The sequence below is a fragment of the Salvia splendens genome, chromosome 5 (assembly GCF_004379255.2).
Source record: "Salvia splendens isolate huo1 chromosome 5, SspV2, whole genome shotgun sequence".
NCBI classification, from domain to species: domain Eukaryota; kingdom Viridiplantae; phylum Streptophyta; class Magnoliopsida; order Lamiales; family Lamiaceae; genus Salvia; species Salvia splendens.
The window spans coordinates 28,894,836-28,920,159 of NC_056036.1; the positions used below are offsets into that span (position 1 = coordinate 28,894,836).

The 25,324-nt window shown below is 41.6% G+C and overlaps 2 protein-coding genes across 2 annotated transcripts; both read right to left on the bottom strand.

Annotated features, from left to right (window-relative positions):
- Nucleotides 1-13,716: 13,716 nt before the first annotated feature.
- LOC121804063 lies at nt 13,717-14,649 on the bottom strand. Its single transcript, XM_042203612.1, has 2 exons — nt 14,220-14,649; nt 13,717-13,895 (listed from the first exon to the last, which is right to left on the bottom strand). Exons 1-2 carry the CDS (start codon nt 14,647-14,649, stop codon nt 13,717-13,719), a joined length of 609 nt encoding a protein of 202 aa, XP_042059546.1.
- A 1,522-nt stretch (nt 14,650-16,171) lies between these two features.
- On the bottom strand, nt 16,172-18,798 carry LOC121804064. Its single transcript, XM_042203613.1, has 3 exons — nt 17,871-18,798; nt 16,880-17,145; nt 16,172-16,762 (listed from the first exon to the last, which is right to left on the bottom strand). The coding sequence occupies exons 1-3, from the start codon at nt 18,796-18,798 to the stop codon at nt 16,172-16,174; spliced, it is 1,785 nt and encodes a 594-aa protein (XP_042059547.1).
- Between the last annotated feature and the right edge of the window lie 6,526 nt (nt 18,799-25,324).

Here is a 25,324-nt window from a genome sequence, read left to right on the forward strand (position 1 = left end):
GGGGGCATCCATAAATGTCATGCCATTGTCTATCTATAACCGATTGAAGTGAGTTAGATTGTCGAATACTAGGGTGTTGATCCAACTGGCTGATAGGTCGTGCATAAGTCCTGAAGGAGTTTTAGAAAACGTGTTAGTAAGAGTGCATGATTTTACCTATCCTGCTGATTTTTATGTGATCAAAATGAGTGAGCATGAAGCTAGGGAATCTAGTGGAGTGTTGTTAGGAAGGCCATTTTTGAGAACGGCTAAGACAATAGTGGACATGGCCGAGGGGACAATTTGCATTGATTTTCATGGAGAGAAATTCACTTTTGATATCAATGAAGCCATGAAGAAACCGATTGATTCTGAAAATTTGTGTTATGTTGATGTGATTGACCCCCTTGTCTAAGATTTTCTTGAGACCGAACTAATGCAGGAGAAACTCCAAGCGTTGGATGTTTATGAGCAGACTAACATCGAAGCTGCTGTATGGTGTGATCTGATCAGTAGCCAAGGGTTAACTGATGAGGAAATAGAAGCAGCAATCAAGGAATTCTGTCAGAAATCGTAGTTCATTGGAGCCGCAGGGGTTCAGCTACCAGCCAGTATAGAAGAACCATCGGAGAGAGATTTAGAAAAAGAAGGAGAGATTAAGAAAAACCCTCTACCCGAAGACACACTTTCACCTCAAGTTGAGCTGAAGAAGTTACCACCAAATTTGAAGTATTCCTTCCTCGGAGAGGAGAACTCATATCCAGTGATCATCAGTAGCAGCCTTACGAAGGAACAAGAGGCTAGGCTACTGACCGTGCTGAGCAAGAACAAGAAGGCGATTGGTTGGAGTCTTACAGATTTAGTGGGAATTAGCCCCGATGTCTGCATGCACCACATTAGGTTGGAGGAAGGAGCGAAGGCACATCGAGATGCTTAAAGGAAGGTAAACCCTAACATGCGAGAAGAGATATTGAAGGAGATCTTGAAGTTGTTGTCGCTAGGGATTATCTATTCAGTACCGGATAGTGAGTGGGTCAGCCCGATCCACATGGTCCCAAAGAAGTCGGGCATCCAAGTAGTTCAGAATGAGAGGAATGAACTGATCCCAACGAGGCTAGTCATGGGTTGGCGAATGTGCATCGATTACCGTAAGCTGAACAATGCGACCAGGAAGGACCATTTTCCCCTGCCGTTCATCGACCAAATGTTGGAGAGATTAGCTGGGAAGAAGTTTTTCTGCTTTCTAGATGGGTACAGCGGGTATTTCCAAATTTACGTAGATCCTGAGGACCAGGACAAGACCACTTTCACTTGCCCGTTTGGAACCTATGCATACCGTCGCATGCCTTTCGGCCTGTGCAACGCTCCAGGTACGTTTCAACGATGTATGATGAGCATATTTTCTGCTTTGATTGAGGATTGCATAGAGATATTCATGGACGATTTCACGGTTTACGGAGACTCGTTCGACTCTTGCCTTCACCATTTGGATATAGTTTTGGAAAGATGTCAAGCAAAGAGTTTGGTTTTGAACTTTGAAAAGTGCCATTTTATGGTCACCGAAGGGATAGTTTTAGGACACGTGGTCTCAGAAAGAGGTATCCAAGTGGATCGAGCCAAGGTAGATGTTATATCCAAATTACCATACCCTACTGATCAGAAGGGAATAAAGGGGTTTTCTGGGGCACGCCGGATTTTATCGAAGATTTATCAAGGATTTCTCCAAGATCGCCCAGCCCCTTACTAGATTACTTCAGAATGACGTGGAATTCATCTTTGATGAGCAATGCAAGGCTGCTTTCAACCTTCTCAAGGAAAAGTTGACATCCGCACCTATCATAAGGGCTCCTGACTGGAACCATCCTTTCGAAGTAATGTGCGACGCCAGCGATTTTGCGGTAGGAGCCGTGCTGGGTCAGAAGATCGACGGGAAGAGGTACGTAATTTTTTATGAGTCCAAGACTTTAAATCAAGCCCAGCGGAATTACGATACCACTGAAAAGGAGATGCTGGCAGTGGTGTATTCTTTCGAGAAGTTCAGGCCATATTTGTTGGGATCCAAAGTCATAGTGTATACTGACCATGCGGCGATTAAGTATCTGATTGCCAAGAAGGAATCCAAACCACGCTTGATCCGATGGGTACTCTTGTTACAAGAATTCGACTGGGAGGTAGAAGATAAGCGAGGAGTCGAGAACAAGGTGGCAGACCATTTGAGCAGAATAGTGCAAGATGGAAACGGTGACGAAGTGCACGATAAATTTCCAGAGGAACATTTGTGTAAGGTGATTTTTGCGCCCAGAAGAATTGATTGGGAAGAAGTGTTCAAGCTTACTGGTCAGAATGATACAGCAAAAGGAAAAGAGAAGGTAGGGCAGGAACCATGGTATGCGGACCTGGCCAACTACCTAGTGACTGGAGAACTTCCAGAAGTGCCGAGTGTTACCAAGGCCCAAAGAATGAAGATCAAGTGTGAAGCGAAATACTACTTTTGGGACGACCCCTATTTGTGGAGGGTAGGGTCCGATCAAGTGATAAGGAGGTGCATTCCTGACTTGGAGCAGCGGGAGGTTTTAACCCACTGCCATTCATTAGCATGCGGAGGACATTTCGGGTCCAAGAAGACGGCAAGGAAGATTTTGGATAGCGGCTTTTATTGGCCAACCCTCAACAAAGATGCGTACGAGTTTTGCAGAAGTTGTGAGCGTTGCCAACGGACCGGAGGAATATCTGCCCGGGATGAAATGCCGCAGGTACCCGTAATAGTTTGCGAGCTATTCGACATATGGGGAATGGATTTCATGGGGCCTTTTCCTTCATCCTATGGGAATCTGTATATCCTAGTTGATGTAGACTACGTCTCCAAATGGGTAGAAGCCAAGGCCACAGGCACGTGTGAAGCCAAGGAAGTGGCCAAGTTCTTAAAGAGTCATATCTTCAGCCGATTCGGTGTACCCAGGGCGATCATATCCGATCAAGGTACACACTTCTGTAATCGCACAATTGAAGCCTTGATGAAGAAATACGGTGTGCACCATAGACTATCCAGCCCTTACCATGCGCAAGCAAATGGTCAAGCAGAAATCTCTAACCGCGAGATAAAGAAAATTTTGGAGAAGACGGTGAACACTTCTAGGAAGGATTGGAGTGTAAGGTTAGAGTATGCTCTCTGGGCGTATCGAACAGCCTACAAGACCCCCATAGGCATGTCCCCTTACCGGATTATTTTTGGAAAGATGTGCCATTTACAAGTTGGAATCGAGCATCGAGCATACTGGGCAGTACAGAAAGTGAATATGGATGCTACAGCCTGTGAAGAGGAAAGGAAGCTGCAACTGCAGGAGCTTGAGGAACTTAGATTGGAGTCATTCGACTCCGCCATGTGGTACAAAGAACGAACTAAATTATGGCATGATCGAAATCTGAGAACTAAGGAGCTCCATGTTGGCCAGAAAGTACTACTCTTCCAGTTAAGATTGAAGCTTATGCCAGGGAAACTCAAGTCCAAGTGGACAGGACCTTACATCATAACTGCACTCCGATCTAATGGGGCAGTAGAAATTTCAGGGAGTTTCTCTAACTCTGAACCTTTCATAGTAAATGGGCATAGGTTGAAAATATTCAGGGATAATAGCGAGGTGGATGTGGTGGATGAAATTCCACTACAGCCACTTCCATCGGTTTCATACTGATCAGTAAGATAGGAATTTGGAGTTCCGCGCGACCAGTTTCTCTTTGAAAATAGTTTGCATATACTGGCCAAGTTGAATTCCAAATTGCCTAAGGAAGTTATAAATATTGTAAATACGTAATTAATCTTTGCACGCTAGATAATTCTTAAAAATCCAAAAATATTTTCGGGCCTTAATTTTAATTTGAAGTGCACATTGACCAAGGGATTACTTATCTGGTGCTATTTCAAAATTTTATTTAAGTGCCCATTTGAATTAGTTTCTTTTTTTAGGTAAGTATGGGAGAAGTTATGGAGAGGACGAAAATTTGAATTAAAGCTTGTGCAGCTTTTGCAGGGTGGCAGCAGGAAAAATGGCGCGTGAGCAGAGGGAAAAGACGCGCGGACCAATCAGAGGCCAGAAACCTCAACTGCCCTTCCCGTCTGAAACGTCGCGACCGGCTACCCCTGATAACCAGTTACAACCACCTGGAACTGCATTCTCTCTCCCACATAACCATACCGCTTTACCTTTTCCCCCTCACAAACCCTCATTTTGCAATTACACTCTCTCTCGAAAAATTCCTATTTCATCTCCGCCGACTCCCAACCCTAATTTCCAGATCGTAATTTCCGCTCATGGGTAAGAAGGCATTCGCCAAGAAAACCAAACCCAGCCGCCGAGAAACCCCGGAGGCACGACCACAGCCAACCCCACCAGCACCCGTCGCTCAGCCACCACCTATGATTTCCATGGATGCCATGATGGCATTTCTTCGCCAACAGGACCCAACTCGGGACTGGACGGCGGCATTGACTGGTTTTGGTCAAACGGGGGGCGTCGGAACCACATCCAGCGAAGCTCCGCCTGCACCGGTAAGTCATGCAGCAGATTCAGTACCGGAATCGGCAGAACTCGACGCTATCGCCGCACATTACGACTCCGACTCTGAGGAGCGTAAGAAAAAGTCGAGCCAAGGCAAGACGACTCCGGAGGGGAGCGAAGGTACAAAGAGGATGCCGGAAGCGGAACCGGTATTTCAAGAAGTGAGAAGGCCGGAAATAGATTTGAATGAATCGGCCAGAAAACAAGGCCTCATGACAGACGAAGAATTTGACTCGATTCTGAACAGGGTCAACCGGAGAGAAGAGGACACTGCACCAATGGCTGAGGGTCTAGACCTCGCATTGGGGGCAGTAGGAAACAGGGAGAAAGCCACATCAGGAAACATACCGGAAGGCCGACCTTTCTAGTTGGTAGGAGGGGAAGGAGAAGTATCGAGTAAAGAAAAAGAACCAGTAGACCCCCAAGTGAAAGCCGGGGATGATAGAATACAAGTAAGAGAGGAAGGTACTGCGTCTACGGAAGTCAAGGACACAGGAACAGAGACAGCGAGCCAGAAGTAGAAGCACCTCAGGTTGTAAAGCCGATTCCGGTCAGGCAAAAACTGGAGGTGAAAACAGACCCCAAGGCAGACTCGCCCAAGCCGCAGAGGGTATCGCAACGTTGTTTAGGTAAGTGGGCCTCCAGCAGGGCCAAACCGAACACGGCGGAGGACCCCATAGAGATCGCAAGCGAGGAAGAGCGAGCCACTCCGAAAAAGGCTGAAGATGAACCTGTTCAAGCTACTAATCAGGAAAACACAGGGGTGTCTCCAGTACAGAACGAACCGGGCACGACAACGGAAGGAATGGCTGGGGGACCAAACCTCACATCAGAGTCTGGAAGGTCTGCTGGATCTGAGAAGGACGAGGCCTTACTCCAAGCTGAGGAGGAAGCCTGGTACCAGATAGAAAGAAAAAGGAAAGGAAAAGCTGTTGTGAAGAACAAGCCGAGTACCAAAAAACCGCGTACCGTGAACACATGCATAGTGATCACTGAGGCTGACCCGAGGACCCCATCAAACCGGCAAACACAGAGTGACAGTGAATATGAGATCAATGAAGAATCTGAATCCGATAGCGATACGACCATGGAAGATGACGAGTACAAGGAGCAGCAACTCCCTAACGATCATCGGGAATTATTGCATCCACCTGCAGAACCACTCCGATATAAGCGTTGGACGGTGGAGCTCACAGATGACGTGGTGGAGGGGATGAAATTTTTTGACTCCAAGGAGCTCCAATCCATCTATCGCACCAAGAACGCAAAAGGCAAGAAGGTTAAGAGTGGAAAGGTAATTCATCTCCCCTCTTTAGATGAATTGATGGTTCGGGAGTCGTTTCTCGCCCTTGTGCATGAGTTGGGTTTTGAATGGCTGTTAAGAAATGAGAATTTGAATGTTCCAGTCGATTTGGCCAAAGAATTTTTCGCGACCTTTCGATTCAAGGTCACAACTGATTTGGATGTAGAGTGTATCAGTTTCAGAGTATTTGGAGGTGAGATTAGGATGAATTTGATTGAATGGACTGTTCGGCTAGGAATATGCAGTTTGGAGGAGGCCATAGGGCCCGAGTGGAGAGATAGGGAGCGGGGGATTCCCCGCAGGCATGTGGAATTCGAGCCCCAGGTAGCTTGGGAAGAACTTACTCACCCTGGGGCAGGACAATTTCAGTCCACTATCTCCCGATCTATCCATCTCAACGATCCTAATCTACGCCTGGTTCAACTCTTCTTGGATTACAACCTTTTAGGACAGTCCAATTCGGCAGTCCGGACATCGATGACGGAGCTGTATCTTATGTGGTGTGCCAAGAAAGGCAGGAAGTTGCACTTAGGGTTCTGGACTGCATACACATGTCACCTCATCGCTACCCACCCAACACGGAATATTTCCCTCTGCCATATATTGGGAATCTTTGTGAGAGACAACATCACCGTTTCGGAGAACGAAGACTTAACCCCCTTGACGATGGTGAACGCCCCAGGATTGTTTGATACCCCCTTGTTCGTCTGGACGAATGCGGTGTACATGAGGCAAGGCGTGCCACACTTCTATGCGATGGGAGAGGAAGCTGTACCCACTGCTCGGTTAGCAGCAGCTCATGAAGCACCGGCACACGACCAGAGGCAAGAGGGGATGGAAAAAGCTGTGGAGGAAATAGCGGAGGAAAGCAGACAGATAAGGGCAGAAATGATCGGATTGGCATCAGACCAGGAACAGCGTCAAGCCTGAATGGAGAAAGCAATGGAAGAAGTTAGAGAGGAGAATAAGCAGTTGAAAGCAGAGATGGTCAAGCTAGCGGGAGTAGTGGAACGGATGTTGGAAGGATATGCAGAGCAAAGGACATTGGCTCAGAGGCAAGATGCTATGGAGACGTTAGTGCCTACTTTAGGAGAGGAGAACCATCGATTGATCACGGAGATGGGCCGAATGGCATCCGTGATAGATGAGTTGTTGAAGGAAGTGACCAGCCGGAAGAAGGAACCAGCTACAGGAACAAGGGGCCATGGAGGCCAAGACGATGAGACCCACCCACCAGAGACAATGATAGAAGAGCCCGAGGAAGAGAACGCCGAGGTGCCGGCAGAGGCCGAGAAACCGGCGAAGGAAAAGGAGGATCACACTGGAACGGAAGAGGAACCCCTGGAAAAGCAGCCTACACCACCTGCCCCACGGAGGAGCAGGAGACTTCGCTAGACCACCCCCACCCTGACAAGTTAGTTTTATTTTTAGCTTTCTGTTTGTTGGTGTTTGTTTCTGTGTAGCATGTTTTTGTTTTTTTTTTCTTTTTCTTGTTTCATACGCATGTTGACTCACACTTAGTCCGTTGCACGGCCTAAGTGTGAGGAGTTTTATATATATGTGTGTTTTGTTGGTCTGTTTAGGTTTTCAAACTCTCCCACTTAGCCTATTCCATAGTCTAAGTGTGAGAAGTTTTAGTTTTAATTTGTTGTTTCTGTATGTTTGTCTATGTGTCCATCATACTGGTCATTACCTTTTCCACTTCACAGCCTTATCTGAGGGCAGACACTTGTGAAGTGGGAGGGGGGACGCAATGACCAGTATGATGAGTATGTGTATATGTGTATATGTGTAGTTTTTGTGTTCGTGCTTGTGTTAGTGTCCTGTTAAGTTTAGTTTTTTTTAATTTGTGTGTTGATTGGGCTTAAAACTCAACCGTCTTGAGCTGACGGTGAAGGGAACTGAGGGAAACAAGACATGCTGGAAAACCGAAACCACCCTCCCTAGTACCTCCTAGTCATGATAGATGATGTGAGTATGAGAGAAAAGCCCATACTTAGAGCCAAACGCGAAAGCCCTTTTCAAATGTGAGTTATAAGCTTAAAGTGGAACCACTTTCCACAAATATTGAAAAGAAAGAGAGGCTGCCACAATTTGTCTAGGATGAAGTGACCACGGGTAGCAAAAACTGAAGGCAGTAGGAAACCCCCCTCAGTTAAAAAAAAAAAAAAAAACCACCTTTAGAACCTCTTTTCCCAACTTTTTTACCCAGATAAATACCCCTAGCCACTGGGGCTGTGTGTGTGCAAGGCATGAGGCGAATGAAGTTTACTGGCCAGAAAGATGTGAAAGAGAGCAGACTCCAGCTGGGCAAGAAAGTTCGGAAGAAAATCGACCAGGGAGTTATCCCGGGTCCACAAAAAGAAAAAAAGGGGGAGAGAAGAAGGTATAAGGATGGCGAAGCCACAAAGGAAAAAGAAAAAAAAATAAAAGAGAGAAGAATATATAAAAAAAAGAGAAGGAATAAGGGTGGCGAAGCCACAAGATGATACTAACCAGTTGGAAACCCAAGCCAGAAGCGCCAGCTAAGAAGCAACTGATCAGAAGCCTAATGCACACAGATCCCCCCCACATCAATAAAATAGAAATTTTGAAGACTTAGAGCCTTAGGAACATCTACCCCAAAACACTGCAACCCAATAGCCCCATTACAAGCCTTTAAGCCCTTCAGTAGCTGCACGTGAGATCCAAGTCCGAAGCAAGTGTGGTTGAGCATATTGAGAGAATGCGGTCCTAACTTTCCTGGTGAGGTATGAGAGACCGAGTGAATCTAGTGTTTGGCTGAGAGTTTGGGCGATCTTGACAAGCGGATATACTGACCAGGAAGGAATGGGGGGTGGCAGAAGTTCAAGGCTGTCTAAGGCAGGATTGCACCAGATCCCGAGGTAAGGGATGGTTGAAAATATAGCCCAATCTTTGTGTTTTAGTTTTATTTGTGTTTTTGTGTTTGTGTGTTTGTGTGTTTTTTCTGTGTTTGACCAAGTGTTTTTCTTTGCGTCGTTGTAGTATAGAGTCTAGTTTAGGTAGAGTCAGTCAGGGGAATAACCAGGCTAGAATCAACTTATTCCTTTTTGTTTGTTCTTCACGCTTGAGAACAAGCATGTGGTAAGTGTGAGCAGTTTGATAAGTCGTATTCTAGGCCTAGGTTACGGGTCAGTATGATGTGCATAATTGAATTATATCTGCAAAACTAGTTGCTTAAGCGTGCAGGGTAAGCGTTCTAGCCAGTAGGCAGAGATTCAGACACTTCAAGTGTAAAGGGCGTCAGGACGATTACGTACTGACCAGTATACATGCAAAAATGGCTCGAGATGGAGAAGGAGGATAGCTGGGACTGCTCAATCACAATTAAGGGCAAAGAAGTCATTTCACCGCAAGGTCTTACCCTAAAAATCAAGGGTAAGCCTCCCTATAAAAGGAAGCCACTTGGAGAGAAAAAGGAGAAAAGAGGGTTCATCATCATCACTTTTAGGAGAGTTCTCTCGGAGTTTAGTCTTTCAGCCCAGTCCAGAATCTCGTTCCTCGCCACTGCCATGGTCACTTGAAGATCTAGATGTTCCCGGAGTTCCTAATCGTCCGTTCCAGCCAGTAAGACCGTAGCTTAGAGATTTCATCACCCGTAGTGGCAAAACACTTTTACTCGCTTTCGTAGTTTAATTTACTTGCTTTCTTTACGTTGGATCTTTGTTGCTTTTGGATATTTTCTACTTTTGAAGTACTTGTTGAAGATCTGAACGTGTTTATGCTATGAAGTTGATTTCCGTTTCGGTTATTGTGTTGATTTATTTTCCTTCCTATTCCGCCTAGTTAGCTTAGATCTAAGGTTCTTTGGTGTTTTAAGTGCTGAATCTTTTCTTTCCTTGTTTCCGTCGCAATTTCCTTAGTTAAACGTGGAACTGTTCGATCGTGAGTGAATCGCTGCATGTGAAGTTTAGTTTGAGTGCGTTTCGTTTCCTGTTGACCAGTACGCGGAGTTGCAGTTTCTGTGTTTTGATTTCAGATTTGGTGTTCTTATTTGTGGATCTGTGTTCGCGAATTGATAAACTGTGTTTCTGTGTTGAATCTGGAATTATTTTCTGATTTTAGTTTGTGTTGTTGGAGAAGATGATGTCCAAGTCTAATGTTAGGGGCCACTTTGCTTTTTAGATGCTTTTTGTTTTTTATCCTTTACTTTTTAGTTATAACCTGCAGATCTGTCAGCCTAGTCACCATGACTACCACTACCCTCTGAATATTCTGTCTAGCCCAAAATAGAATTCCGTACCTTCCAAATATTTTCTGTTACAAAAATGTCTCCACATTTCCACGTAGACAGCTACACCTCTACACTTCTTTCCCATTCTAGTCAGTAGGAAATTACCTTTAAGTTCTGCCTAGGTAGAGACTCAACCCGAGCGTGGTAGCTAATCAAACCATCCAGAATATCACCACAACAGTTTTAACGCACCATCTCTGTGGGATTCGACCCTTACCACCACTATACTGATCAGTAGGAGTGGATTGAGGAATTTTTGAAACCAGGGTCTAGGCTTAGTTAGGATCTCTATCCTGACCAGTAGGATATATCCTTGCTTGAACGACACCTAAGCGCCCTGAGCCACCAAAACCGTTTCAAATGGCGCCATTGCCGGGGATGGATGGCGTTACTAGTTACTTTTGTGTGTGATACTTTGGCGTATATATTGTGCATAATCTTCTCTTTCTTTTCTTTTCATTTCAGTTTATGAGAAGCAGTTCGGCTCCTGACCAGGGGAGACCGAAGATACTTCAGCTATGATCTATACTCGTAACCACTCATTCTGGCCTGTCGACCACCTTGTCTGACCTAGGCACGAGTAGTGACGAAGAGAAGGGCACCATAGAGGGACCGATACCAGAAGAGATGTCACGTTAAAGTATCATTTTATCAGCTTATATGCAATTTCTTCAGCTAAACTATCATTTTTATAAGCTAACTGTCATTTTATCCGCTTAGATTATCATTTTATTAGGTAAAAGTATCATTTTATTAAACAAAAATGTCATTTTATACACCAAAAATACCTATCATTCTATCGGCTGAAAGTATCATTCTACCCGGCAAAACTATCATTCTATCGGCTGAAAGTATCATTTTATCATTTTATCATTTTATTAGTCAGTCAAAAGTATCATTTTATCAACTCAGAGTATCATTCTATCTGGCAAAACTATCATTCTATGCAATAAACCTAACATATATCATTTTATCATTTTATCAGTCAGTCAAAAGTATCATTTTATCAACTCAGAGTATCATTCTATCCGGCAAAACTATCATTCTATTCAATAAACCTAACATATATCATTTTATCATTTTATCAGTCGGTCAAAAGTATCATTTTATCAACTAAGAGTATCATTCTATCCGGCAAAACTATCATTCTATGCAATAAACCTAACATATATCATTTTATCATTTTATCAGTCAGTCGAAAGTATCATTTTATCAACTCATAGTATCATTCTATCTGGCAAAACAATCATTCTATGCAATAAACCTAACATATATCATTTTATCATTTTATCAGTCAGTCAAAAGTATCATTTTATCAACTCAGAGTATCATTCTATCCGGCAAAACTATCATTCTATGCAATAAACCTAACATATATCATTTTATCAGTCAGTCAAAAGTATCATTTTATCAACTCAGAGTATCATTCTATCCGGCAAAACTATCATTCTATGCAATAAACCTAAAATATATCATTTTATCATTTTACGTGATATTTGGCGAAATTTAGAAATTAAATGAGGGAAATGACATATTTACCCCGCGCTTTTTTTTTATGCCCTTAAACAAATTTTCAGATTTTTGTTAAAAATAATAGCCTAAGGGCATTTTCGGAATTGAGGGGTATGTTGAAGAACATCCTACCATAAAACGAGCTCAGCTTCATCCGCTCTGTTGGATGAAGAAAAGGAAAGAAAAGACGAGCAATCCTTGTGACCGTCAATAATTCTACATTATCGATCTCAGGAGTGAAGGTCCCATTATCGATACTAGGAGCTGAGATTGATCGTGTATCTCCACAAGCAATTCGAAGCTGCCTTAAACGCAAAGCCTGAGGTGAAAAGCTGGACTCCTCTATTTCTTGATAAAAATGAAAGGAACTAATGATTATGTATGTCCATATATTATGAATTGGTGCAGGTGGATAGATATTCGCGGGGTGTTCACATGGTGTGCACCAGAAAACGAGTTCCGCGATTGCCGTGGATCTGATGGCATTGTTGGAACCACTGTTTGAATTGCTTCCACGCGCACTTTGCCCACCGGAGTTGCCATTTTTATTTTTATTTTTGTTATCAAGATGTTGTGGATGAATTTCAGTGGCAATAGCCTTATATATATAAGGTTGGATTGGTTTTTTTTATGTAATTAAATCATATCGAGGTTTTATGTTTTTCAATTTTAAATTTGTTTTTTTACTTTAAATTATTTAGATGGCTAAGCTTTTTAAGAAAGGATACATTTTTATAAGATGCCATTCTAGTTTTTGGACAATTAGATGGAAATTTGGATTGATCATCCATCAGTCCATAGAAGAAGAGGAAATGATGGAAATTAGCATGATTTTATTTCATTGTTATTAACAAAACACATCACTATTAGCATGATTTTACTTTACTGTTGTTAACAAAACACACCACTATTAGCATGATTTTACTTCACTGTTGTTAATAAAACACATCACTATTAGTATGATTTTACTTCACTGTTATTTACAAAACACATCACTCTTGGCATGATTTTACTTTACTGTTGTTTACAAAACACATCACTCTTAACATGATTTTACTTCACTGTTGTTTACAAAACACATCACTCTTATTATGATTTTACTTCACTCTTGTTTACAAAACACATCACTGTTATTATGATTTTACTTCACTGTTGTTTACAAAACACATCACTCTTAGTATGATTTTACTTCACTCTTGTTTACAAAACACATCACTCTTAGTATGATTTTACTTCACTCTTGTTTACAAAACACATCACTCTTAGCATGATTTTACTTCACTTTTGTTTACGAAACACATCACTCTTAGCATGATTTTACTTCACTCTTGTTTACAAAACACATCACTCTTATTATGATTTTACTTCACTCTTGTTTACGAAACGCATCACTCTTATTATGATTTTACTTCACTCTGTTTACAAAACACATCACTCTTATTATGATTTTACTTTATTCTTGTTTACAAAACACATCACTCTTAGCAAGATTTTACTTCACTCTTTACAAAACACATCACTCTTGTTTACAAAACACATCACTCTTATTATGATTTTACTTCACTCTTGTTTACAAAACACATCACTCGTAGCATGATTTTACTTGTTTACAAAACGCATCACTCTTAGCATGATTTTACTTCACTCTTATTTACAAAACACATCACTCTTAGCATTATTTTACTTCAATGTTATTTACAAAACACATCACTCTTAATAAAAATTACACTTTAAATATGCTAAATAAAAAATGAGATAAAATTTCACGATTCATCTCTTAGAAGAAGCAATTACCAAACCAAATTCAAATTCCCCAATGCCTTCTACTGTTATTTCTATATCAAAATCACAATCAGAATCACTTCAAAACAATTGTTGAATTCTGTTCTACGCAGTTGAATGGATGTTGACGATGAGTGGGAGCTCCTCTCCGACGAGGACTACCTCGAGATCAGCGACGAGGCTGTGTAGCCGATTTACTCGGTTGTCCACATGAACTACTTCATCTCCCAACCGTCTCCTCAATTTGTCGAAACTACTACCAATCAACTTCTTCACGCTCCTGATCATGATCAGCCGATTCGGAGTAAGATCGAATCCTTCAGCGCCGATCAGGACCCGATCTCACAGGATTTCTTCAACAAATTGAAGGAGGCTGAATCAGTCCACATGAAAGTGGAATCGCCCAAATATGAAGCGAGGGAAGATCCTCGCAAACTCAATTCAGAAATGGCATCGAGGATGACGGCGCCAAAGCGGAGTTTGAGCGGTCTCTGCTCGCAGCGACTTTCTGCATCGACAATCATGTAAAAATAACTAAGCCATAAGATTAATTCGAGTATTAAGATGTGTGGCTGAGATTTGTTCTCTAGTTATGTACTTAATGGGCACTTGCCCTAGATCACTACTCTCTCTCTCTCTATATATATATATATATATATAACATATAATTATGTAAATAGCATAATAAATATGCAATAATAAATGACTATATATCAATATGCAAATTGATGCATGTTTCGGGTTAGGGATGTCACAATTCTTCCCCTCTTTAAGAATTTTGTCCACAAAATTCATTTCTTTAAAATTTGACATGCTCAATGAAATTTCTAACCCGTAAACAGATGTGGATAGTTCTTTCTCATCTTTTCCTCTGTTTCCCAAGTCGCTTCTTCGACTCTGTGATTTTGCCAAATAACTTTTACCTTTGGAATCTCTTTTCTTCGCAATTGTTTAACCCGTCGGTCTACAATATTAATTGGTTCATCTATGTAACTCAAATTCTCAGAAATCTGTATATCAGGATCTCTCAGTACATGTGACGGATCAGACCGATAACGTCGAAGCATGCTGAAGTGAAAAACATTATGAATCTGCTCTAACTCTGGAGGTAATGCTAACTTGTACGATAACGGTCCAACTATTTCGATAATATCATATGGCCCAATATAACGAGGACTCAGCTTACCTTTACGTCTAAATCGCATTACTTCTTTCCAAGGTGAAACTCGCAAGAAAACTTTATCTCCAACCTTGTATTCCATTTCTTTCCGATGCTGATCATAATAACTCTTCTGTCTATCTTGTGTCGCCTTCAATCTGTTTTTTAATGATGTCAATCTTGGAAACAGTTTCTTGAACAATCTCTGGCCCTTCTAGAATCTCCAAGCCTTCTTCATCCCAATAGACCGAACTTCTACATTTTCTGCCATATAATGCTTCATATGGTGCCTTTCCAATACTATTGTGATATTGGTTGTTGTAAGCAAACTCCATCAGCGGAATATACTTATCCCATGAACCCTGAAAATCAACAACACAAGCACGCAGCATTTCTTCTTATGTCAGAATAGTTCTTTCTGTCTGACCATCTGTCTGGGGATGAAAAGCATTACTAAAATATAGTCGGGTTCCCATGGTTGTCTGAAAACTTTCCCAAAATCGGGATGTGAATCGCGGATCTCTGTCTGATACAATGGATATCGGAATACCATGCAAGCGTACTACTTCCCTCATGTACATTTCAGCCAACTGGTCTAACAAACAACCCCATCGTATAGGCAAGAAATGTGCTGATTTAGTTAATCTGTCTACAATAATCCAACTAGCATCATTCCCTTTCTGTGTCCTCGGTAACCCCGTTACAAAACCCATCGTGATACGCACCCATTTCCAAACTGGAATAGATAAAGGTTTCAATAAACCGGCAGGTGCTTGATGTTATGCTTTTACTTGTTGACACGTCAAACACTTTGAAACAAATTCTGCCACTTCTTTCTTCATCTTTGGCCACCAATAATGTTGCCTCATAGTATGATACATCTTTGTTGTTCCTGGGTGCATTGCATAAGGAACATTATGTGCCTCATCTAGAATCTCTCTCCGAAGATTATCAACTTCTGGTACTCACAATCTAGTGCCAAACATCAATGTATCATCTTGTAGAATGAACGATGTGTCTTTACCTCTTCGTACCTCATTAATAAACTCTACAAACTTTTCATCTTTCATTTGAGCATCTTGAATTCGTTGTCTCAACACTGGTCAGATTTCAAGAGTCGCTATTAACCCTTCACTCGTATCTAGTTGTAATCTTACATTCAAACTTCGAAGAGCAATCAACTCTGATAATGGGGTCATCTGCATGCGTGCTACCATACTGCTTGACTTCCGACTTAACGCGTCTGCAACAACGTTTGCCTTCCCCGGATGGTATTCAATGGTACAATCATAATCTTTAAGCAACTCCATCCACCGTCTTTGTCTCATATTCAACTCCTTCTGACTCATTAAATATTTTAAACTCTTGTGATTTGTCAAGATTCGAAAAGTTTCTCCATATAAATGATGACGCCAAATCTTCAAAGCAAAAACAACAGCTGCCAATTCCAGATCATGAATAGGATATGAAACTTCATGCACTCTTAATTGCCGTGACGCATAAGCAACAACCTTTCCATTTTACATCAAAACACAACCAAGTCCCTGCCGAGAAGCATCACTGTACACAACGAATCCTCCTATACCTGTCAGAATAGTCAATATGGGTGTTGTAGTCAATCGATGCTACAACTCATCAAAACTCTTATGACATTCTTCACTCCATATGAAAGGGGCCTTCTTCCGTAACAATTTTGTCATTGATCCCACAATAATCGAGAATCCTTCCACAAAACGTCTATAGTATCCAGCCATACACAGGAAGCTTCGAACCTTTGTAACTGTAGTTGGCACTTTCCAGTTGACAATTGCTTCAATTTTTTGTAGATCCACTTCTATTCCTCGACCTGACACCACGTGTCCCAAAAATACCACATGATCTAACCAAAACTCACATTTACTCAACTTTGCATAAAGTTGTTTATCTCGTAGAACTTGTAATACTGACTGCAAGTGATTAACATGATCCTTTGTACTTCGCGAGTAGACCAATATGTCGTCTATAAAAACAATCACAAGCTGATCCAGAAATGGTTGAAATACTTTATTCATCAGTGCCATAAAAGCTGCAGGTGCATTCGTAAGTCCGAAAGGCATTACCAAAAACTCATAATGGCCGTATCGAGTTCGAAAGGCTGTTTTCGGAATATCATCTTTAGCAATCTTCAACTGATGGTACCCTGATCCGATATCTATTTTTGAAAACACTTGTGCACCCTGAAATTGATCAAACAAATCTTCTATTCTCGGCAATGGATATTTATTCTTCACCGTGACTTGATTTAGTTTCTGATAGTCTATACAAAGTCAGAATGTACCGTCTTTCTTTTTTACAAACAACACTGGCGCTCCCCAAGGTGAAACACTGGGCCGTATAAATCCCTTATCTAACAACTCTTGTAACTGTTTCTTCAACTCCTGTAACTCCAATGGCGATATTCGATAAGGAGGAATTGAAATAGGTGCAGTACCTGGTAACAACTCAATAGTAAACTCTGTTTCCCGATCAGGTGGTAATCCAGGTAAATCTTCAGGAAAAACGTCAGGAAATTCTTTAACAACAGAAATGTCTTTAACTTGATCATTAACTGTAGCACAATCTACAACATGGGCAAGATATGCTTCACATCCACTTTGAATCAGTTGAAAAGTCGTTGTAGCAGATATAAGACAGGAGGGAACAATCTGCCGTTTGCCGTAGAATATCACTCGATCTCGTCCTGGTGACTCTATTACCACTTCTTAGCATAACAATCTATCTTAGCTCGGTGACGTGACAACCAATCCATACCCAAGATAATATCAAACTCATATATGAACAAGGGAATCAAATCTGCCAACAGTTCTACTAAATTGATTCTCACCGCACAATCTCGATATACTGAAATAACTTCACCCAAGGGTGTGTGTACACCTAGTCTATGATCTAGAGGTTCAGGTTCTTTATGCATATGTGATATGATGACATGTGATATAAATGAATGAGTAGATCATGGACCTATCAATGTATATATCATAGCATCAACTAAATAAAGTGTACCAGTAATGACCTCTGGTGCTCTAGATGTCTCCTCCTGTGGCATAGCAAACACACGAGCATGTCCCCTGGGTGTAGATCTATGTGCCTCTGACTATCCTCACCCTCGACCCATAGGTGCACTCATAGTCTGTCCTCTTCCACGACCTCGATTAATACTTGCACTCGATGCTGCGGGTCGCACATTCTGTACTGTTGGTTCCGTCACTGCTCTTCCGCTTGATATCATGTTAGACCGAAGTGGGCATTCCCTATAATAGTGCCCGTGCTGTCCGCAGTGAAAACAACCTCCTGTAATTGTTCGGCATTCCACTGTATGTGGTCGTCCACAGTGCACGCATAAAGGTTGTGCACGTGCTGTCATAGCAGATCCTCGTTCCCACTTATAACTGAAAGGTTGTGCACGTCCGCCTCTTTGACCCAATGGACCTCCTCTACTGAAACTCGATGCCGAAGAAAAAGAACTAGGCCTTTTTGAAATGCTCGAGCCTGATTCACCCCTATACTCCGGTGGTCCTCTCTTTTGTCTTTGAATATACACATGTCTTTCTTTCACTAGTCTCTCTGCTCGTATAGCCACTGCATGTAGATCTGAAGGTGTGATTATGCTTCTTATCTCATATATCAATCCTTCTTCAAAACGTCTGCACTTATCTTGTTCTGTAGGTAGCAATGTCGATGCATAACGAGAAAGCTGAGTAAACTTCACTTCATAATCTGCAACTGACATAGATCCTTGTTTAAGGGACAATAACTCTCTTTGCTTCTCATCACGATACACTGGTGGCATATACTTATCACTGAACTCTCTCAAGAAGTCATCCCAACTAAGTACTGGAGGATGTATCATAGCTCGTGGGACAGTCTCCCACCAATAGTAAGCATCGCCCTGAAGAAGAGACACTGCGTAATCAAAACGTTCTTCTGCAATACAAGCCATCTGATTAAACACAAGCTCTGTCCTCTTCAACCATATCTCAGCCTCGGCAGGATCAGTAGTCCCAACAAAGTCAACGGCTCCCATCTTTCGTAGTTCTTTAAAATTTCCACCCCTTGGTCTCATATCTAGCCCCTGTACTTCTTGTTCAACCTGTCTATGTATTGGCTGGCTACCCCCAGATGATGTAACAGTTGTATGAGATGCTTCTGCAGTTAATGAATTATGCGGGGCGGCTGACCCTTCTCTCCTTGATGACATATGTTCAGGAATATCCATGTTCCTGATAATTCAAATGCAAATGCAATTTATAACCAATACGTATCATATGCAATGCATGGATGCAATGTCCCAGCGGGATCCTTATCCCTGCTCTGATACCACCTAAACTTTCACACCTCAACCCCTCTGACGTATACTCTTTTAATAAATAAATCCCTTAACATAAAAGCAATCAATACACGTGTCTAATTCATAGAACACACATATTATATAATTTTAAAATTCAACATATAACAAGTACATATTTCAAAACATTCTACACAGTAGTGGAACCCTCTCATTACTCTATATACTATACATTTATCTACATGCAAAATGATGAGGAGGAGAAGGTTGCCAATATGCGTCAGCCGCCGAACCTGATAACACGTGGAGTTCCTATGACTCACGTCAGTCAAAACTTTACTGCTATCTTATTCCTGAAAAATTTAGTGGTTTATATGAGCCACAACTCAATGTATATAAATTTTCACCTTTTATCTCACATGATACAAACATCAAGCATATTCGTTTATCAATACATATAATTAGAAACAATATATAACATAATTTAAAAACAAACCATTTCATATTCATATGCATATGTCACTCTATTCAGTTTATTATTCTGTAACAGTCAAGCCTGGTATCTGCCCGGGATTTCTAATATGATTGACCCGTAGGTCCCATTATGATTTGACCCGAAGGTCCCAATATGTTTGACCCGAAGGTCCCAATATGATTGACCCGGAGGTCCCACTTTGATTTGACCCGAAGGTCCCAATATGTTTGACCCGAAGGTCCCAATATGATCGACCCTAAGGTCTCAATATATCCATTGTGATTTCAGATCCAGGGCAAAACTGTCATAGACCTCTTTAATCCAATGATTCACATAAGTGGTATCATAAACATATCCTTTGTACCAATAACATGTCCATATTATATTCCATCAAATTATCCAGTATATCTAAACAAACATGTCCATTTCAGCAATCAAATATTCATATCATATTCGACCATCAAAATCAAATAATTCATAATCATATCAATTTCACACCATATAATCCAATAATTCACTCCAATTCAACATATAACAATCAACCACATAACTGAAGGGGTTGGCAGCGGAAGCGTGCATGTTCTAACGGATCACATAATTTGATCTATTTAGCAGATTATCTAGACAAAATCTATTCGTGTAATTATCACATGTATCATGCTCATAACTTGAAATAAAACATGCTTTAGCATATAAAATCCATAAAACATGCTTACTACGGAATTAGCCAATTTACCTCGTTGATTCAATCAAGAATTGATGATGGCTTGCTCCGTCTCCTCGTGAAGCTCTTCAGTACTCGACCTCGGATCTTCTGACTGGTGTCCCGGACTGTATACTGATATTTGTGTGGGCAAATCTCACCAGAATACTAGGACTCGAATAATGAAGACAGAACTCAGCTTACGGAAGAAGTAATTTTTGAACTCTCTCTCTTTAGAGAGGGGGCGAAAATTGGGAGCAATAATAATTGTTATTTCTGTCTCATTTATTCTCCTATTTATATTAAGTCACATATTGGGCCCAGTCAGGGATCTAAGGAAGAATTTGGACATGGCCTCACCAATTAGCTTTTTACTAATTAAATTGAACTCACAATTTAATATAAGCTTATATTGGACTATTACAAGCCGCCACTACCTAATTATTATTGCACTGCCTTTCCAAATCTGAAATTACAAGTATTCCGGGTTTCCTTTTATTTGTTTAATTCATTTCATGCGCTTAAGATAGAAACATTCATTAATTAATTAATGTTTGCTATGGACTTAATTGATTAACATATTTTATTCTCCAAGAGTGGACTTAGTAAGAAACTCTTATTTATTATTCATAGAGTAATTAAACTCCAACTAGCTAGGTTCCGAATAATAAAACCTTGTTTCGAGCTCCTCTTGTGGATGTTATCAAACGAGACTCTCCTCGCGCACGATTCAACATAATAGCAATCCTAGCACCGCTAGATAATGATCACCACTACCTAATATACCTGGATCGTTGGGTGACGAAAAACCCGCACCTTTGGTAAGTCAAAGTAGTAGATACTCAATATCGTATGCTCAATGCTAACGTACATTGATTAAGAAATTAATTATCAAGACCTCGTCTTTCAGTAGATAGCATAAAGACTCGTCTTGCTGTTAGATCCATTCAGTGCTATACCACACCAACGTCATCATATTTCAATAAGGCTTAGAAATAATCGGACTGACATTGCAACCTTTCACAACAGGTAGTCTAGGTCTATCTGGGTTGTGAAATTCTTATTTTTCTTTGTTCAGAACTGACCGCGTACCTTAAATTGAGCGCATCCCACAACCGGTCTACTAGAATGAAGACTTAGACTTATGTTATGTTCGCTTATACATTTAAATATGCAATAAACATCCATTAAATGTAAAACATAACAACATTATGACAAAAAATATCTGTTGCATTTATTAGAAAATAATTATTAGAGTTTTACAGTATTCAATCACTCGAAAGGTGATTTCTAGTATACAAACCCTAAACAATCTCCCACTTAAACTCAAAACAGCTTTCGAGTATACAAAACAGTGTGCACACGTCAAATTTCTCCCACTTATACTGAAAGCGAGTTGAGGTCTTGAATGAGTTAAACTCCCATCCCTTCAACGTGGCCCTCGAACGGTTTTACCGCCAATGCCTTTGTAAAAGGATCTGCCAGGTTGTTCTCTGATGCAATCTTGACCACTTGTATGTCTCCTCTGTGCACTATATCCCTTATGATATGATACTTCCGCTCTATGTGTTTTCTCGCTTTGTGAGCTCTCGGTTCCTTCGAATTTGCCACAGCACCAGAATTGTCACAATAAACCGTGATACTCTTGGGCAGATTCGTAACCACACCTAAATCCATAAGGATGTTCTTGAACCATACTGCCTCTTTTGCAGCCTCCGAAGCGGCCACATACTCGGCTTCCATGGTCGAGTCCGCGATGCATTTCTGCTTCACACTCTTCCAAATTACGGCTCCACCTCCTAAGGTGAACACATATCCTGAAGTAGATTTTCTCGAGTCCTGAACAGCTTGAAAGTCCGAGTCAGTATATCCCAAAGGACAGAGCTCGACTGCATTGTAAACTAGAGCATAGTCCTTAGTCCGTTTAAGGTACTTGAGTATGTTCTTTACGGTAGTCCAATGTCCTTGGCCCGGATTCGACTGATATCTTGCCACCATGCCAACAGCAAAGCAAATATCAGGCCTCGTATAAAGCATAGCATACATGAGACTTCCATCTGCCGAAGCATATGGAATCCTTCTCATTGTTTGTATCTCATACGGCGTTTTGGGGCACATCTCTTGAGATAGATGGATGGCATGTCTAAAAGGTAAGAAACTTTTCTTGGCGTGCTGCATGCTAAAGCGACTAAGTACTGTTTCGATGTAAGGTTCTTGAGATAAGCACAATATCTTCTTTTCTCGATTCCTAAGAACCTTGATCCCGAGGATGTGTCCCGCGTCTCTCATATCCTTCATCTCGAACTAGTTTGACAACCATGATCGTACTGATGACAACATCTTTTTATTATTTCCAATTAGAAGAATGTCATCTACATATAAAACTAAGAACACTACATTCCCCTTTTCAACCTTCTTATACACACAGCTTTCACTTGGGCATTTTTCGAATCCAAACTTGCGAACAGTTTGATCGAAACACTGGTTCCATGATCTAGATGCTTGCTTAAGGCCATAAATGACCTTCTTAAGCTTCCAAACCATGTGTTCCTTGCCCTTTATGGCATAACCTTTGGGTTGTTCCATGTAGATGGTCTCCTCAAGACCGCCGTTTAGAAACGCAGTCTTAACGTCCATCTGCCATACATCTCAATCCATATAAGCTGCTATAGACAATAGCAACCGGATCGATTTGAGCATGACCACTGGGGAGAAAGTCTCATCGTAATCGACACCTTCCTTTTGGGTATACCCCTTAGCCACTAGTCTTTCCTTGAAGACTTTAACTCGTCCATCGGGTCCACATTTACGTTTATATATCCACTTGCTCCCAATGACAGTACAGCCTTCGGGTAGGACGGACAAATCGTAGACGTCTTTTTCTATCATAGATTGTAGTTCCAAATCCATTGTTTCACCCATTCGCAATGATCGACATCTGCCTGCGTGTCCGCAAAGTTCCAGGGATCTAATACATTGCTCTCTGAGGAGTGATCCATAGATTCCCCCAAACTAATGTATCTTTCGGGCTCATGTGAGACCCTCCCACTACGGCGCGGTACTACAATTCTTGGAATAGAAGTTGAAGTTTCTGGAATTATTTGTACACTTGGTACTCGTTCTTGGTTAATGGAATTTGTGACAGAAGTTAGCTCATCAAGAGCCACTTCACTGCTGGGTTTATGATTCATTACATAGTCTTCCTCTAAGAATGTGGCGTGAGTGCTCACAATAATTTTCTTATCTCGGAGACTAAAGAATTCATAAGCTTTCATTCCTATGGGGTACCCTATAAACAAACATACCTCCGTCCTTGATCCTAACTTAGTTGGATCTTTTTCCAATACATGAGCCGGGCAACCCCAAATCTTGAGATATGTTAGATTGGGTTTGCGCCCAGTCCACAACTCATAAGGAGTAGTAGGTACGGATTTTGACGGTAAATTGTCTAAAATATGGCTTGCAGAAAGCAATGCATGTCCCCAAAACGAAGTAGGTAGCCGTGCATAACTCATCATCGATCGGACCACGTTTAATAAGGTCTTGTTCCTTCTATCAGCCACGCCGTTCTGCTGGGGCCTGCCCGGCGCAGTCAATTGGGATTGGATACCCGACTCCGATAAGTAGTCCAAAAACTCGGCACTGAGGTATTCGCCTCCATGATCAGATCACAGGCATTTGATAGTCTTACCATGATACTTCTCCACTTGAGCCTTAAAGTCCTTGAGCTTATCGAAAGACTCTGATTTGTGGGTCATCAAATAGACGGATCCAATTTTCGAGAAGTCATCAATGAATGTGATGAAGTATCGAAAATCACCTCTTGCTTCAGTAGACATTGGTCCACATACATCGGAATGAACAAGCTCAAGTACTTCCTTGGCCCTATTGCCCTTAGCCTGAAAAGGCCTCTTGGTCATCTTGCCTTCTAAGCATGACTCACACTTATGAAAAGGTTCCTCCTCTAGACCTTTAATAAGGTCTTGTTTAAAAAGAGAATGGATCCTCCTTTCATTGGCATGACCAAGTCTAAGGTGCCATAAGTACGTTTCGTTCATTGAACTTGAAGGTTCCTTTCGTTTATTTGAAATTTTTGATGTTGTATTGAGTTCTGATTTACGATTATTAAACTGTGTAGATGTGATTGTGTACAGATTGTTTTCCATGATACCACGACAGATATAAGAACCATCTTTCTTAATAACGCAATTGTCATTAAAAGAAATCAAATATCCATCAAAAACTAATTTAGAAACTGAAATTAAATTTCTTCTAAAAGAAGGTATCAACCAAACATTCTTCAAAATAAAAAATCTATCACTACTAAAACGCAAATAAATGTCTCCCACTGCTACGGCCGCCACTTTTGTAGCGTCGCCCAGCTAGACCTCGATCTCACGATCACGTAGCCGTCTTGTCACCTGCATTAAGTCAAGATCAAAACAAATATGATCAGTGGCTCCTTTGTCAATAACCCAAGTGCAAGTAGACTTCGAAGCCAATCATGACTCGACTACTAAAGCTTGGTGCATACCTGTAGCCTTGCCCTTTTTAGGACAATCTGGCTTCCAATGCCCCTTCTAGCCGCACTTGAAACACTTCCCCGTGGGCTTCTTGTTTGTCTTCTTCTTCTTCTTTCCTTAGCTATCTTGGCCGGTCCTGAGTTCGGTGCCTGCCTTTTTCATGCGCTAGGCTTGAAGCCAGAGGAACGAGGTGCCGAAGTCATCATGGCCGCCTTAGCTTGGATCATAAGATCCTCTGGCGACTGAAGTTCAGTCAATAGCTCTGCCAAGGTGTAGTTCCTCTTGTTCATCTCGAAGTTGAGATTGAACTGTTGGAACCTAGGGGGAAGACTTTGAAGGATAATAGTCACCTGGAACTCGGGATCGATCATCCCTCCCAAGACCTCAATTTGGTTGAGGTGGCCCATCATCTCGAGGACGTGGTCCCTCACAGACGAGCCTTCCTTCATTGTCTTCGATATGATACTCCGAAAGGCTTGAGACTTAGCCGTTCAATTCTGAGTACCAAAAAGATTCTTGAGATTCTGCATGATCTCGGCGGCTGTATCCATGCCTGAATGCTGATGCTTGAGTACTGAAGACATAGAAGCCAACATGTAGCACTTAGCCATCTCATTCGCCTTATGCCACCGTCTGTGTGCATCTCTGACTCCTGCCGCAGCATTAGCCGCCGGCACTGGAGGTCGCGGGGTTGTGAGTACAAAGATGTACTCATCTGCTGTGAGAACGATGTCCAGATTTTGTTTCCATTCTATG